General features: G+C 35.9%; 1 protein-coding gene across 1 annotated transcript in view; it reads left to right on the top strand.

Moving 5' to 3' along the window:
• Positions 1-17,141, top strand: part of slc12a4 (solute carrier family 12 member 4) — a 38,097-nt gene extending 20,956 nt beyond the window's left edge. Inside the window, exons 3-24 of the mRNA XM_051655017.1 lie at positions 2,574-2,705; positions 3,117-3,263; positions 3,927-3,981; positions 4,767-4,897; positions 5,168-5,409; positions 5,715-5,929; positions 6,076-6,240; positions 6,378-6,476; positions 6,675-6,732; positions 7,175-7,349; positions 7,761-7,879; positions 8,368-8,466; positions 8,773-8,892; positions 9,005-9,109; positions 9,581-9,749; positions 10,053-10,248; positions 10,444-10,613; positions 11,460-11,591; positions 11,712-11,819; positions 12,724-12,911; positions 13,306-13,439; positions 15,809-17,141. Of these exons, the coding sequence (XP_051510977.1) occupies positions 2,574-2,705; positions 3,117-3,263; positions 3,927-3,981; positions 4,767-4,897; positions 5,168-5,409; positions 5,715-5,929; positions 6,076-6,240; positions 6,378-6,476; positions 6,675-6,732; positions 7,175-7,349; positions 7,761-7,879; positions 8,368-8,466; positions 8,773-8,892; positions 9,005-9,109; positions 9,581-9,749; positions 10,053-10,248; positions 10,444-10,613; positions 11,460-11,591; positions 11,712-11,819; positions 12,724-12,911; positions 13,306-13,439; positions 15,809-15,900 (3,051 nt within the window). The 3' untranslated portion in view covers positions 15,901-17,141. The remainder of the gene's footprint in view (positions 1-2,573; positions 2,706-3,116; positions 3,264-3,926; positions 3,982-4,766; positions 4,898-5,167; positions 5,410-5,714; positions 5,930-6,075; positions 6,241-6,377; positions 6,477-6,674; positions 6,733-7,174; positions 7,350-7,760; positions 7,880-8,367; positions 8,467-8,772; positions 8,893-9,004; positions 9,110-9,580; positions 9,750-10,052; positions 10,249-10,443; positions 10,614-11,459; positions 11,592-11,711; positions 11,820-12,723; positions 12,912-13,305; positions 13,440-15,808) is intronic.
• Positions 17,142-17,158: the final 17 nt, after the last annotated feature.

The raw sequence follows: 17,158 nt of genomic DNA, 5'->3' as shown, positions 1-17,158 counted from the left end.
CATGAGCATTTTCACATAGTAAAGCGGTGCTGTAGACTCACCATCAACTCTTGATGAAAACTACTTTCTGTGCTCGCAAATGTAATCCATTTTGATTTACTCTTCTCAGTAGCTTCAATACAAAAAGGAAGTTGGATAACAAAATTCGGAAGAACGGAGCGCAGAAAAGGGGCGGGGCTGAATAAGGTCAATAGCTCACTCCACTTGCTCTGTAATTTTATGTTGCTATGGTTACAAACAGCGCATTAATATCGAGCGGTGATTAAGGGCGAATTCCAAACGGAAGTGAGCATCCCTATTCCCTACTCCCTCCGAAGGGCTGTGCCATTGAATGGGAACTCTGGAGGGTGCAGGGCAGTCGCGTCTCATACTTTCTGTGCTCGCAAATGTAATCCATTTGGAACACACTTGATAAAGGGTGTGATGAAAGACGTACGTCACTTCCACTTTATCTTCGCCTGAAACTTTACCATGACGACGCAGCGTAGCTGTTCTAACAGGAATCTCTTATTTATTGCTGTTAATTTATTGCAAATAAATATACGTTTTGTAATAGTTTTTTTTTTTTTTTTTTTCAAACATTGCCTTTTGTGTATTATTTAAAAATTCTTACTGTTGCTGTTTTAATAGTAATAATAATAGTAATATATCTGTACATAAATGTATATTAAATACACTGGCGGCCAAAAGTTTGGAATAATGTACAGATTTTGCTGTTTCAGAAGGAAATTGGTACTTTTAATTCACCAAAGTGGAATTCAACTGATCACAAAGTATAGTCAGGACATTACTGATGTAAAAAACAGCACCATCACTATTTGAAAAAAGTCATTTTTGATCAAATCTAGACAGGCCCCATTTCCAGTAGCCATCACTCCAACACTTTATTCTTGAGTAATCGTGCTAAATTGCTAATTTGGTACTAGAAAATCACTTGCCATTATATCAAACACAGTTGAAAGCTATTTGTTTCATTAAATGAAGCTTAACATTGTCTTTGTGTTTGTTTTTGGCATGTCTTAAGGTCAATATTAGGGCAAAAATGGCACAAAAAAAAAGAGAAAAGAAACAGCTTTCTCTAGAAATTCATCAGTCAATCATTGTTTTGAGGAATGAAGGCTATACAATGCTTGAAATTGCCAAAAAACTGAAGATTTCATACAAAGGTGTACACTACTGTCATCAAAGACAAAGGACAACTGGCTCTAACAAGGACACAAAGAGATGTGGAAGGCCCAGATACAACTAAACAAGAGGATAAGTACATCAGAGTCTCTAGTTTGAGAAATAGACACCTCACATGTCCTCAACTGACAGCTTCATTGAATTCTGCCCGCTCAACACCAGTTTCATGTACAACAGCAAAGAGAAGACTCAGGCGTGCAGGCGTTATGGGAAGAATTGCAAAGAAAAAGCCACTTTTGAAACAGAAAATCAAATAGAAAAGATTAGAGTGGGCAAAGAAACACAGACATTGGACAACAGATAACTGGAAAAGAGTGTTATGGATCTTAACCCTATTGAGCTTTTGTGGATCAGCTAGACTGTAAGGTGCGTGAGAAGTGCCCGACAAGACAGCCACATCTATGGCAAGTGCTACAGGAAGTGTGGGGTGAAATGTCACCTGAGTATCTGGACAAACTGACAGCTAGAATGCCAAGGATCTGCAAAGCTGTCATTGATGCATGTGGAGGATTTTTTGATGAGAACTCTTTGAAGTAGTTTAATTGTAATATAAATATTTCACGTTATTAATGTCCTGACTACACATTGTGATCAGTTGAATGCCACTTTGGTGAAGAAAAGTACCAATTTCTTTCCATAAGAGCAAAATCTGTTTTATTCCATTATTCCAAACTTTTGGCTGGCAAAAATGACATGAATGTACATTTCCTGCCGAAAGTTATTTGGTGCATGAGAGGTCTTAATAATGAATAAATAATAATAAACCCCAGGGTTTAGACTAGCCTACAGAAAAAAATGGGCCCTGTTTTTGGAGTATCTCTCTGCTTATGGCTGTCTACTATCTTATGTATGAGGACAAATGTAAACTGCGGAGGACGAGAAGTATCTGTTATAAAAGGGCTATAGCGCTTGCCTGAGCGTTTGAACATGTAATATGTTCTGATCGACAACCTTGCTTTAAAATATATCCAGAGGACACGCCACCGAGGGTCATTTAATCATAAATGGTAAAATTACTTCCTCAAAGTGACCATCGCATGTACTCTTCACTAACGGCCTTGTGGAAGGGCTCTTTGTGGAGGGCTTGAGTTGCTCACTTTCGTTTGGAACACCGCTTCGTATGGTGTCCCCTTCCAACAGTGCCCTTCAAGGGTGCAAAAACGCAGTTTGGAATTCGCCCTAAACTGACCAGAAACACCTGTGCATTCAACGGTTTGAACCGCACACATTCCAGCCAATCAGAATCGAGTATTCGAACAGAAAATGGTATAATTATTTTTTATGTACATTTACAACTTAGACATTTCCCAAATTCCATGTTAAAACATAGAAATTATGGAAACACATTTTAGAAATGGAATTCTGTTACCTATTGTGTCTTTCCATAGGAAGAGCTGGACATCCGGCCAAAGGTCTCCTCTTTCCTTAGCCGGCTGGTCAATTACACAAATGTTACTCAGGGAGCCAAAGAGCATGAGGAGGCGGAGAGTGCTGATGCATCCAAGAGGAAACTCCCCAAGGTAGAAATAAAGGAAAGTAGACACACAACTTTTAAATAGTAGTAATTATACCACTGTATTTTCATAAACAAAACTTTTGACAGTGCAAACATCTGGCTGTACTTTTCATTTAGCTTATTATGAAATTCTTTCAGCAGATTATATTCAAAAGCATGCTTCACTATGACAATATGACACATTCAAAAAATTACTTGTGACCTCTAGTGAATGCAGGTACAGATCTTGCCCTGTGATAGTTAAGATCCACTAAAGTGATGGCCGCAATTGCTCTCCAAATTACAGATCAATAATTTATCCATGCTTTGGAATATCTGGTTTACAAGACTTTTAAAATGACAAATGCTAGACTAATCATCACCTGCAAAAATGTTCTGAGATACTTTCTCTCTCTCTGCCACTTTTTCTCTCTAGTCTCCGAATATGGGCACACTGATGGGAGTGTACCTGCCTTGTCTGCAGAACATCTTTGGTGTGATTCTCTTTCTGCGCCTAACCTGGATAGTGGGCACAGCAGGTGTCGTTCAGTCCTTCCTCATCGTTCTCATGTGCTGTACCTGTGTGAGTTCTTGCAAACAAAACTGTCAGGCTACTTACACTACAAAATGGCATAGAATAGTGCAAAAGTGTGTGGTTCGGGATGCACCTTATGTGATTATGTCCACCGTGCCACATTGTATCTTTTCTTGTCCTCATATGCGTGTATGTACAGTGTCTGTTTAGGACATCCCCTATGTAAACAAACAGCTTACCATGATTAGCACTCACCAGTGGACTATTTTGTCACTTTGCATAGCCTAATCAGAAGACACAGATGAAGTGTTTTAAAACATAGCAAACCTAAAATAAGACCATTTAAAAAGATTAAAGCATTCATCATATGTTAGAAAATGTATTCCAGGTGTTAGCTGTATTAGCCTACATCTGGAACACATCTGTTCAATTAATCTGCTGGGATTACATGAATCATCTGGAAATCTAGTTGATTTGATTATATTAATCCTGCAGAAAAGTAGAAGTTAAAACTGCATAAACTGCAAATGCAGTTGTTACATTATAATAAGGTATTACTTAATTTGTGTTTGCTATAGTGATTAGGCCCATTCTGTGTGAGCATTCTCTCTCTTTTGCTCCCGTTCCCTGGCGTCCCCTCCTGGATAATTCATTTAAGACACACTGTATGTTCAAATGTATGATTTTGTGTTTTCTTTTTAACTTTAACAGACGATGTTAACAGCAATATCAATGAGTGCCATTGCCACCAATGGTGTAGTACCAGGTAATTGTTAAAGTTTTGAGGTTCATACAGCTTGTTTCACAAACGGTAGGGTAATACTCAAGGCCCTCTGGGGTAAAAGGTACTTTTGATTAAATTTTTTACCAAAACACTACACAGCAATAAAAACCACCGCAGTACTTTTCTTAACACCAGTTTGACACTATACACTGCAAAATATTCCTGATCCATGAGATCATTGCGTGCAATGTCTAAAGTTTGATTTTGAGGTAATTTGATCTAATAATCAAATTATCTCAAAATCAATGATTATTACATGTATTTTTAGACAAAATACTTATTGATCATTTTAAATTATGTTAAAGATGATAAAATCTAAAGATTTTTAATACCTGACCAATAAGTGAAAGGGTAGTATTTGGGGTAAAAAAAAATAAATAAATAAATGCCCCAATTGTAATCAAAACAACCTTTCTTTTTTATTTCTTTTCACACAAACTATGTTGCTCCTTCAATATTCAATAAAAAGAAATGTGTTTGTTCAAACATGCCTACACGGCATTATACACCGCAAATATTCATAAATGGTATCTCACAGTCAAACTAATTGCTAATACTTATACTCTTACAGCTAATACTGTAAATTGGGAAGAAATATCAATATTCAAACTGTTAGCCATGTTCAAAAATTTATTTTAGTTGTCCATTGCTATATCTTTGATAGAAAAGTTTTGCATTAGATGTTGAGATTGATCATTGTTATATTTATTCTCATAAAGATTTGTTCATTGTTTATTTATTGTTTTTTATTTATTTTTTATTGACAGCTGGTGGGGCTTATTTCATGATATCCCGGTCTCTGGGTCCTGAGTTTGGTGGTGCAGTTGGTCTCTGTTTTTATCTGGGCACAACCTTCGCTGCTGCCATGTACATACTGGGAGCAATTGAAATATTTCTGGTTAGTCTCCTTTCTTTAGACAACCATCTGTCATTTAAATGTACATATATATATATATATATATATATATATATATATATATATATATATATATATATATATATATATATATATACTGTATAATACACACACATGCACACCCACCCAAATGTCTATGTGTATAAGTGTATGTCAGAGTTGACTATAGAGGTCATCAGACTAGGGGCTCTTTCAGAACCCAAAGATGATCCAACCTTGAAAATAATCATTCATCAACTTTTTTGTCCACAGAAATATTTGATTCCTCAGGCTGCCATATTCCATCCCACAGATATTCATGCAGGCAATGGTGCATTGCTGAATAACATGCGGGTGTACGGCACAATGTGTTTGAGCCTTATGGCTGTGGTTGTCTTTGTGGGGGTCAAGTATGTCAACAAGTTTGCCTCCCTCTTCCTGGCCTGTGTCATAATTTCCATTGTTTCCATCTATGCTGGAGCTGTCAAATCCATCTCCCATCCTCCTGAGTTTCCGTAAGTCTGTAAAAACAGGTGTTAAGAGTCCAAAGAAAACACAAAATGGTTTAATTTACTTTAGGATGTGTTAAATTCCCCATACAGATTGAGCCAAGAATATATGTATGTTGGATATTATATAAAGGTCAAATGATCCACAGATCAGTAGATTTTCGTACTTAGTAATCAGATAACAAAAGTGGAGTGTTGCTGCTGTTTTCTTGTATTGGAAAATGAGAATTAGACACAAATAGGTACTGTATGTCAGTAATGTACTATTTTGAAATTCTATCTGTTTACTCTTTTTCATTCGTATTTTATAGGATCTGCATGTTAGGAAACAGGACTTTGGCTCGGGATCTGTTTGATGTGTGTGGGAAGACGGTAGTTATCGGTAATGAGACGGTTCCTAGCAAGCTGTGGAAGAATTTCTGCAGCTCTGAGAATTCCAGCACAGCTCATTGTGATGAGTACTTTGTGCAGAACAATGTTACAGAGATCCAGGGCATTCCTGGGATGGCCAGTGGCATCATTAAAGGTAGGTAGACACATTTGTCTGGTCTACAGGATTGATACAATTACACAACAAGTCAGCTCGTCTAGGTGCTTGCTTGTCAATTGATATGTACAGTATTTGGATTCATCCCTTTATTTCATTAAGGCTGAGTTCTTTGTGTCTTGAAGAAAACATGTGGGGGGATTACATGGAAAAGGGGCAGATTCTAGAGAAGGCGAGTCTGCCCTCTGTTGATGTGCACGGCTCCATGGAGAGCTTTGGCTTCTACGTGACTGCTGACATCGCCACTTCCTTCACCCTTTTGGTGGGAATCTTTTTTCCCTCTGCTACAGGTACAGTAAAATGTATCAGTCCACACTGGCTTTAGTTAAGAAGCAAATGTATGAGTCTAAGCCTGTACTATGACCTGAGTAAAAATTGCTTTCAAATATAAGATTTCACTTCTATCTCTCTTGTGTCTCTGGAACAGGCATTATGGCAGGATCAAACAGATCTGGAGATCTGAGAGATGCACAGAAGTCTATACCAATAGGGACAATTCTTGCTATTACAACTACCTCTCTTGTCTGTATCCTTTATTGCTATTGCTACTGTTGTGATGTAAAAAGCAATAGTTTATCTGTTACAGTACTCTCATCAACAGAATATTATGTTGTTTATATGACTAATTACAGTACATCATGTTTCTGTTGCATTCAATTTTTCATTCAAAAGCACAATCAATGAGGGAACTATTTCCACAAGCATTCCTTGATTAATTTGAAAGATTTCAGCTCTGTGGTACTGTTTGGGGCCTGTATTGAGGGTGTGGTGCTGAGAGATAAGTAAATCCTCTAAAGAGTCCAGTACACATACAAACACAACCATCTTTCAAACCATTTTACCTGATAATATTACATGTGCAATGTTAAATGGGGACATTTCACCCAAAATTGAAAATCATGTCATAATTTTTCATCCTCATGTTGTTTCAAACCCATATGACTTTCTTTCCTCCATTGAACACAAAATGAGATGTTAGGCAGAATGTTAACCTCAGTCCCCATTCACTTTCATGGCATCTTTTCCCATGCAATAAAAGAGAATCAGCTAAATATCTCCTTTTTGTGTTTTACCGAAGCAAGAAATTAATATGGGTTTGGAACACCCATTGAGAAAACAATGAACTGTCTCTTTAAGCTCTTATTGTACTGTTTGCTGCAAAAAATGTTTGGAGGGCTAGAAAGCCAATATTGAGTCGAATGTGTTCTTGTGTTTGCTTTTTAGATTTGGAGATGCAGTCAATAAAAACTTGGTAGTTGGCACTCTTTCTTGGCCCTCGCCCTGGGTCATTGTGATCGGCTCTTTCTTCTCTACAGTGGGTGCAGGACTTCAGTCCCTGACAGGAGCTCCCCGCCTCCTGCAAGCCATTGCTAAAGATAATATCATTCCTTTCCTAAGAGTAAGAGACACTTCACTTCATTCAGCAGCATGTGCCTTTTGTTTGTTATAATATCAATATGCACATACAGTATATAGCACTTTTATCTTCCAGCTGTGGTTCATAACATACATTAGAAAGCTTTTTATACCACTATTAGTACTTTTTATATTAACTTTTCAAACCTTTAGGCCTGAATAGAGTGAAATTTAAATGAGATGGAAATGTTTGTATTCTGAGTTCCTGGTTTATGTGTACTTCCTTTTCTGAAATAACAAGCCACAAAAGCCATAAAAAAGTATTTGCATGCTAGCATATAAAATGTTTTTCCTAAAATTTTATAAATATGTAATGCTGATTGCTGACATCTGACTGCAACATTCTCTCTGTGTGTGTCTGTGTGTGTTTGCACGTGCATATTTACAAATACAGGTGTTTGGACATGGTAAAGCTAACGGAGAGCCCACGTGGGCTCTGCTGCTGACAGGACTCATAGCAGAGCTCGGCATCCTCATTGCTTCACTGGATATGGTCGCCCCTATTCTCTCCATGTGAGTCCTGTTATGACATATGTACCACAGATATACAAATATAGACACACCAGTTCACCAAATAAATGCAGCCCATACAGAAACTTTATATAAAGATGAAGGTTATAGTTTTATATTGAACACCATATGTAAATCCATTTAATCATTTTCTGATACAAATGACACTTGTGCTAAAATGTCATTGAATTCTAAAGAGAATCAGCTTATCTGTAAAATAATTGTTCCGTATTGACAAGAGCAAGAAAATAAAATGACCATTGTGCCTGCATACTGTATGTCTAAGCTAAATGACTACTTAGAAGCTTAGATCAGATTAAAACTGAAAGTCATCACTTCATAGATATTTATTATGCAACTTAGTGACATAGGCAGACTGTATGAACAGTAAATTTGCTACAGTATTCTTGCCACCCACACATTTGATATTAAACGTGGTATGTTATTACCTTTCACAAATTCTCATTTAAATATGCTTGCTCTCTCAACAGGTTTTTCCTGATGTGTTATCTTTTTGTTAACTTGGCGTGCGCAGTACAAACACTTTTAAGAACGCCTAACTGGAGACCAAGATTTAAATACTACCACTGGTATGTGTGTGCATTTGCATGGTATGTTGCTTGCTTGCGTTCCTAGGACCTGAGATCTTCCCTGGTAGTCACATTTGCATTCAGCTCAAACTGTGTTCACAAAGAAGTTCACTGACATTTTGCACATGATACTATCCGCTATTTCCTTCCTGCTGTTACTTAATTTGAGTAGGTAGTGACAGCCAAACACATAAGCATACAAACTGGAGAATTGACCTTTGCTGAAATAATTCTGACAATGGTATAAAGTAAAATAATGAGTCTTCTTTCTGATGTGCAGGATTTCATTGTATTTTCTCCCTTTAGGGCTCTGTCTTTTCTGGGCATGAGTATGTGTTTAGCCCTGATGTTTATTTCCTCTTGGTACTATGCCATTGTAGCGATGTGCATAGCTGGTATGATCTACAAGTACATTGAGTATCAAGGGTAAGTGATTCCTAATGCCATCCATTAAACTGGCATAACTCACTGGGAAGTGGACGATTTCCCCTCTTTTATTTACAGCCCTCTATCATGTTTATTTTTCTCTCTCTTTCAGAGCAGAGAAGGAATGGGGGGATGGGATTCGCGGGTTGTCTCTCAGTGCAGCCCGTTACTCTCTCCTTCGCCTGGAGGCTGGACCACCACACACCAAAAATTGGAGGTTCATCACCATTTTTCCAAACAATAGCTTGTATCTCATAGTTTTTAAATTTTGGCACAGACCAAGAATGTCTCTATTTTCCACAAATGACTACTCTTCTTTACATATAATAGATTATATATAAGCCAAATCATGAAATATAAGATATATAAAGATGTTAGATAAAAAAAATTCTAAATAAATAACTTTTAATTGTTATCAGCTGATATATTCCAAAACATATATTTGAAAATGATTTGGCTAAATTATTGTTTTCCCATTAGATGTTTAACCAGAAGAAATAATGCACTCCTGTAGGCATACTTTAAACATTGCTTGTTCGAACAGCAAGTGTTATTTAGGTCACCCATTAGTATCATGTAAGCTTCAAACATCTGCTGTTGAAAATGCTATAAATTAAATGTTCTTTTTTCATTGAATTTGTTATAAATCATTACAGTGTTAGCACATTAAAATGAATAATGTTAATAGGCCACAGCTGCTGGTTCTGTTGAAGTTGGATGAGGACCTACATGTGAAGTATCCCAGAATGCTTACTTTTGCCTCACAGTTGAAGGCAGGAAAAGGCCTGACCATCGTGGGATCAGTGATACAGGGAAACTTCTTGGAAAGCTACGGGGAAACACAAGCCTCAGAGCAGGTGAGGAAGTTACCCTAATTGCACCCACTTTTATCCATCAAAATGACTTTACAGTAATTGTAATCTAAAATTACAGTTTTTACAGTGTCAAAACCAATCTACACAAGTAATCATCATCATCATCATCAAGACAAACTAACTTTAATGGTCAAGTTTAAGATCATTGCAACTCTCGATACACTCTATACAGTGCACTTGTTTGAGTGCTGAGAAATACTGTAACGAGGATACAATTCATATCTTAAAATAAAACCATGGATATTGAGGTTTTTACGATTTTGCTGTGTTTGTACCCTTCACCAGGCAATAAAGAACATGATGGAGATTGAGCGGGTGAAGGGGTTCTGTCAGGTGGTGGTTGCCACCAAAGTGAGAGAGGGGATTGCTCACTTGATTCAGTCCTGTGGTCTGGGAGGCATGAAGCACAACACAGTTGTTATGGGTTGGCCGTATGGCTGGAGACAGAGTGAAGACCCACGTGCATGGAAAACCTTTATCAGTGAGAGCAAAAGTGTACATTTTGTCCTGAAATTGTGAACATTCCAGAGAGTTTAAATTTTGGTGATTGTTTATTTGAAGTAGGTAAACTCTTTATTGTCTGCATTTAATCTGTAATTTTACATAAAATCACTTAAGTTAGGCTGATGTTAATATTCACATTTTCCATATTTTCTCACTCTTATTTTTACCATAGATACGGTCCGCTGTACTACAGCTGCCCACCTGGCTCTGATGGTCCCAAAGAATGTGTCATTCTATCCCAGCAACCATGAGCGCTTCACTGATGGATACATTGATGTCTGGTGGATTGTTCATGATGGTGGAATGCTTATGCTCCTGCCTTTTCTCCTCAAACAACATAAGGTAAACAATTAACTATTTAACTTCTGTAAAATAATTCATTAACTCTTTACGGAGTGTCTTTCCTTAAAAATGTTGTTTTATACAATACAAAATAATGTAATTTCATAGTAAAAATGTTTTAGAAATAAGGGAATATTGTGGGCGCAATACAAGTTAAGCTTAATCGACAGCCTTTGTGGCATAATGTTGATTACCACAAAAAATAATTCCGACTTGTCCCTCTTTTTCTTTATAAAAGGTAAAAATCAAGGTTGCCATGAAGCATTTTCAATAGAAGTGAATGGGCCAAATTTTGGAGGGTTAACAGGCAGAAATATTAAGTTTATAATTTTATAAAAGCACTTACATTAATTCTTCTGTTAACACTTGTTTGTTATTTGTATTTTTGTATTAATGTAAACTGTATTATTTGAGCTGTATATTTTAAATCATCATTTACTGTGATAACAGGGTTTAGGTTATGTCGTCATGGCAACGAAGTTGTAAATTTGGATATAACTTAACACAGAAAAGGTTTATGTGATTCTATCACAATAAAATTATATTAACACACATATTGTTTACATCTTGTGACTATACATTTTTAAAAGTTGAGTATTTTAACATTTACAGATTGGCCCCAATCACATCCATTGTAAGTGCCTCATTTGTGACCCATATTTTTGCTTCTTTAAGAAAAGTAGGGGACAAGTTCTTCATTATTATGCCACAAATGCTTGAGCTTAACTTGTATCAAACCCGGAATATTCCTTTAAGATCTTATAAACTGTGACGTGTGTATACTTACAATGGACATTTTCTGGGACTAACTCAATCCATTTCTTTGGCTTTATGTGTGAACTTCAGGTCTGGCGTAAATGTAAAATGCGAATCTTCACTGTGGCCCAAATGGACGATAACAGTATTCAGATGAAGAAGGACCTGGCAACCTTCCTGTACCAGCTCAGATTAGAAGCAGAGGTGGAGGTGGTTGAGATGGTATGCAGAACAATTTCTCTTCACTGTTTATACTCCATTTACAATCTCACCAGAAGCAGCATTTATGCCAATTAAAGTGCATTATTATTGAATGCTGCCTAATTTTGACATTATTTGCAGCACGACAGTGACATCTCAGCATATACGTATGAGAGGACACTGATGATGGAACAAAGGTCACAGATGCTAAAACAGATGAGGCTATCCAGTGCAGAAAGAGACAGAGAGGTACTTTCCAACACTTGTATTATTTTATTTACATATACAAACATCATTTATTTGTATATTTTGTTCTTTACAGTATAGTGATAATTTAAGTGTTTTCTAAGTAATATTTTGTTCTGTGATTCTATTGGAAGAAAGTGCAAGGAAAAGTGGTGAGAGCTGCAAAGCATTCTATGCTAGCTGTGACTGCAATGGAAAAATATGTATTTCTACCAGAAAGACTTGAAATAATGCGAATAATTATAATATGGGGATAGAATAGTTTCGTTTGGCATTATCCCCATCCTACGGTTCAGCACTCAGATTCTTGCTCGAACCATCAGATCCTGCCGGAAGATGAACAGCAGGGGAGAGGAACTTACCCCTTAGCAGGATGGGACCTAAACTGGTGGTTAAGGGGTGGATGAGGGGTAAAAACAACACAAATGATGCGATAACTGACAGATTTATAAAGAAGAGGCTGGATTATGATTGGACGAGACACCTAAATTGAATGAATGGTGTATACTACTACGAGTCTCCCTGACAGAACTACCGCTACGCTTCCATTTCCCTTTTGTCTGGACAAAAAAACATAGATTCTTCATTTAATAGGAAACCTTAAAGAAATAGTATTTCGTAGGTAAGAAATGATTGGGAGACTATAACTTGTAAAGTAAGACTAAAGCATCAAATGGCCAAAAAGCTTATTGAAAATATCAGAGCTTGTTAATAGCTAATTAAAGCTAGGAAACATTGCCAAAAAGAGATTTAATCTAGACTCTTTCTCAGCCACATTATGAAAGGGTGATGTAATCAAGAAAAGACAGAACAGAAAAGACTCTACTGTGATTGTTAACTGTGAAAGTCAAAAACAGCATGTAATAGAGAACGTACCAGCTCTCTTTTCATAACTTTTTCACTCTAGGCCCAGCTAGTGAAGGACAGACACTCACTGGTAAGAATGGGCAGTCTATACTCAGATGAAGACGAGGAAACCATTGAAGTATTACCAGAGAAAACCCAGATGACATGGACCAGTGAAAAGATCGAGGCAGAGAGACGAAACAGAAACAATGCACCAGAAAACTTCAGAGAACTAATCAGCATTAAACCGTGAGTGGGCAAGCAAGAACAAAAACATGCACACACCACCACTGCACAGACACGGTTAATATAAAAGTGAGAAGGATCTTTGACTTTAGGCTAATAAATGGTTCATTTAAATTTAGTTTGTAAATGTTTGTTTCTGTTCCTTGTTTTATTTGCCTTTTTTTTTACAGATAAGCAAAATATGTAGATGTGTATGTTTATTTTCTTCAATGGTACAACCTGTAGTCACCAAAAGCAAAGATTGGAATCCTATTGAGCTAATATACAATTGGCTGGGTTGGTTTAATTACACCGCACCTCACAGTTTTTAAATGTACATTTAAACATTTGCTAAACATGTAGCTTTGTATGAATCCATCTTGTTTAATTCTAAATTATGAATTTGTGTTTGTTACAGTGACCAGTCTAATGTTCGGCGGATGCACACAGCTGTGAAGCTGAATGAGGTTATTGTTAATAGGTCCCATGATGCCAGACTGGTACTGTTGAACATGCCCGGTCCTCCACGCAATCAAGAGGGAGATGAAAACTGTATCCTTCACAAAGATTGTTGCCAGTCTGCCCATAGAATGTTACACTGTAAATACTAATAGATTTTTCAAATAAATAAAAAAAGAGTTGACTCAACTTAAGCTTTATTTTTACTATTCTTACTAGTTTTAATTAAGTTACTGTTACTCTTTAAACCCTAAAGCTCTCATTAATAAATACAATCTAGGATAAAGTGGTCCTAATTTAACAGAACTTGAAATGCAATTTTTTTTACATTTACTTTACATTTAGGCAAGTTTACAAGTAACACAAATTATCAAGTACAAAATTGTGGCTCTGTGGAATACCCATAAGCCCATGCGCTTGAATAGTTTATGGCTGGGTTTCCCGGTAACGTTGCAACTTAAGCTTTAACAATCATCTTAAATAACGTCGCGCATTATTTTATGTTAACGCCTGTTTCCCAAACCAGCACAAAAATCGCTCATTATAAAGTTGAACTTAAGTGCTTCATTACGGGAGCTGTCCAATCCAAGGAAGCTGATCACTTTGGCCAGTATATCAAGGTGTTTGTCTTCTCAAAATGAAAATAAGGTGGAAATACTGACAGACATGGAACTTATTTGTAACCTTGTCGAGGCGCCAAAATGTATTACCTAACTATTACAGAATTTAATGAAAGAAATAATTATGGTTTTAGTAAGATGGAGTTTCATATGTATGGATGCTCAATTATAGAGATTAATGAAAGTGATGCAATAAATGCATGTAACGTGAATGTACACTATGTGAATCATAAGGGGCTCTCATGTAGCTTAAAGTTTTTTGGCTGGAAATTGAACAAATGCACAGAACAGGATTAAAATTATGGGCATCAGTACTGAACTATTCATTGACCTGTTAAATATTAATAGATCATCTGGTTAGTGTTCAAGGTACTGTGTACTTGTAACCTTACTGCCATTATGCATCATGCAGTTTGTTACTGCCTTGTAAAAAGACTATAGGTGAGCCGTTTTGAACCGGCCATTGGAGGAAGAAAGAAGAGGAGGAGGATGAAGATAGAGAGAGAGAGAGAGAGAGAGAGAGAGAGAGAGAGAGAGAGAGAGAGAGAGAGAGAGCGAGAGAGAGAGAGGGAATCTCATTGCACACTCTCGATTTTCAGTTTAAGTTTTAAACTGCGTGGTCACATTACTCACATGTCTTAAATAACATGTTGTACATGAACATGTTGTCTTTCTATTGCCATTACAATTATGCTTATCAATGAAGGCTAATGTAATGTTATACTGTATTATGTATCTTGTAAATTTAGACCTATTATGTCACATGTGCCGACTGCGGAGACTAACTATTGATTTCAGTGTGATTTTTTTCAACACTTTTTTATCCTTTGAAATAGTTTACAATGGCTTTCCAATGATCAAAATATATTAATACAATTTATTGAATGTCCCATTGTCTTTGATAAACTGTGAAAGATGCCAGAAAGAAATGTTCAAGTTGCACTTAATAGACTTAAGAGTGGTTCAAAGCTCTTGTTAATTAACGAACGATTTTCCGAACTACTTAGATAACGATGTTTTTGGGAAACATGCCTTAGAAATCAAGTACTACTTAAGTGCTACTTAGTGCTTCGGGAAACCCAGCCTATGTCTGTTTGGTCAAGACAAGGGATCTTATGTAGAAACATAATAATTGTTATTAATATATTTATATAGTTTTAATTATTATGACTATTGTTGTTGTTTTGTTGTAGCTGGTTAATAGTTGTGATCTGTGTGAAGTCACCAATAGGGTGAACTTGGAGCCTGTTAAATGTAAGTCATTCTTCTCTACTCAGTTGTACTTAACAAAAGTGCAGATTTATGTGCACTAAGAAGTACTGAGAGTCCAGCCATAATTTCCCTTATACTGTATAAGACGTGCTATAACTCAATATAAATAATTTAATAAAAACAACAATACTTTAATCACAGATGTGTTAAGTTTAACTGTAACTAGTAAACTGTACTTAAATAATTTTCACTTTACTTGAGCCAAAAAAAATGTTTATTCAGAAAAAGCATGCAAACCAATTGCCTTAAAAAATCCAAGTAAGTCCAACTAATTTGATTTTACAGTGAATAATGTTGAAAGTGTTACAGCTTACTTTATTGCTTGAGTGTGCATGATGCAATTAGCAGTAAGATCTGTTTTGATATATCAGCATCACGTGAACAGTTCTTGTTAGATTTGTAGAGATCCTTTGTTTAAAGATCCACCCTAAATGCATGCCTAATTTTTGCAGAATTGCACAGTAGTATTAAGTGGTATTATTACATCAATTTACCACTCATTCACATTGATGTAAACATTACATTTCATTAAATATTTCCCAGGCTGTTCCTTTAACGCAAAGCTTTCAGATATGGAATTTCTTGAGGTGTTGACTGAAGGTCTAGAAAGAGTACTTCTTGTAAGAGGGGGAGGTCGTGAGGTCATCACCATCTATTCCTGAAAGGCCAACAATCAATACACACTGTAGACTATGTGTCTATGCCTAAATCAGTTTAAAAAAGTGTTATTTAAAGAATATGCATACTGAACTACAGACCATCTTATGCCAGTTTAGACATATCTGTCATGATTATAAAGGGGTTTAACACTGAAGTGCAATATTAGGTAAATTAATTTAACTTTAAATATAATGGCATGTTTGGGCTGTTTCAAACACCTTTTCAAATGAACACATTCCACCTTTGCAACATAGCATTAGTAATTAGGCCATTATTTTGACACAAAAATAATAACCTTTTATTCCAGCAACAACAATCTTTGTGTAAAAATAAGTACAGATTATCTCTGTTAAAAGTAAAGCTTTTGCAATCATATCTGTGATGATGATGAAGCAACAAGCACTTTAACATGTTAACATTTGAGACTTGCGTAACTGTAACAGTTAATTATATTTGTAACCTTAACATGTTTTTATTCAACTAGAAAACATTTTTTTATACCCTAGTACAACATGCAATAGAGGAAGTCTCTATTATGACTCTAACTGGCCAAGTTAACAAATGAACAAGTGCTTCCAGATACATCCAAGACTATCATTCAGAACACAAGTGCTAAACTAAAATTTCCACTTGGGTTCTTGTAATTATTTTTATTTATTTTTTCCTTTTTATTTATTTGTAGAAACACCCCTTATTGCATTTAAAGTATTAAGAAAATAACCAAAGGAACAAGAATGGGATGGATGTTGGACATGACTTCAGTAGGTTTTGTTATTTATAAATGGATTTTTAACACAGTTATAAAGAGAAAGAAATTTCATTGTAAATGAACTGTTCTTTTCAACATACTGCACATGCATTTTAGTACACAACTCACATTTAGAGGAAAACATTTTGGATACAGATACATAAAGTTTTTATTCTTTTTTTTTTGTAGGGCATGATGACTGTACAGACAAATACATTTTTTTGTTATAGATATAGAAGAAATATATGAAAGATTGTGTTGACCAATTTTACAACATTATATTTGAAATATAAAGGCAATAATCCATTACTGGTTATTGGTCTTAGTTTGCTATGAAGACCCTGTATAGTGTTTTATGTTATAGAAGATTATACACTTGAAACAAGCAGTTGTCTTTGTTATGTAGGCTATAGAATGTAGGAAAGTACATTTTAAATGCTATAAAACTGAAATATGAAAATTTTCCAATAAAGTGCTCTATGCATTGAAAAACATTCCACATGAAAATCTAT

The sequence above is a fragment of the Myxocyprinus asiaticus genome, chromosome 2, assembly GCF_019703515.2.
Source record: "Myxocyprinus asiaticus isolate MX2 ecotype Aquarium Trade chromosome 2, UBuf_Myxa_2, whole genome shotgun sequence".
Taxonomy (NCBI): domain Eukaryota; kingdom Metazoa; phylum Chordata; class Actinopteri; order Cypriniformes; family Catostomidae; genus Myxocyprinus; species Myxocyprinus asiaticus.
This window is presented reverse-complemented; position numbering and strand designations above follow the sequence as displayed.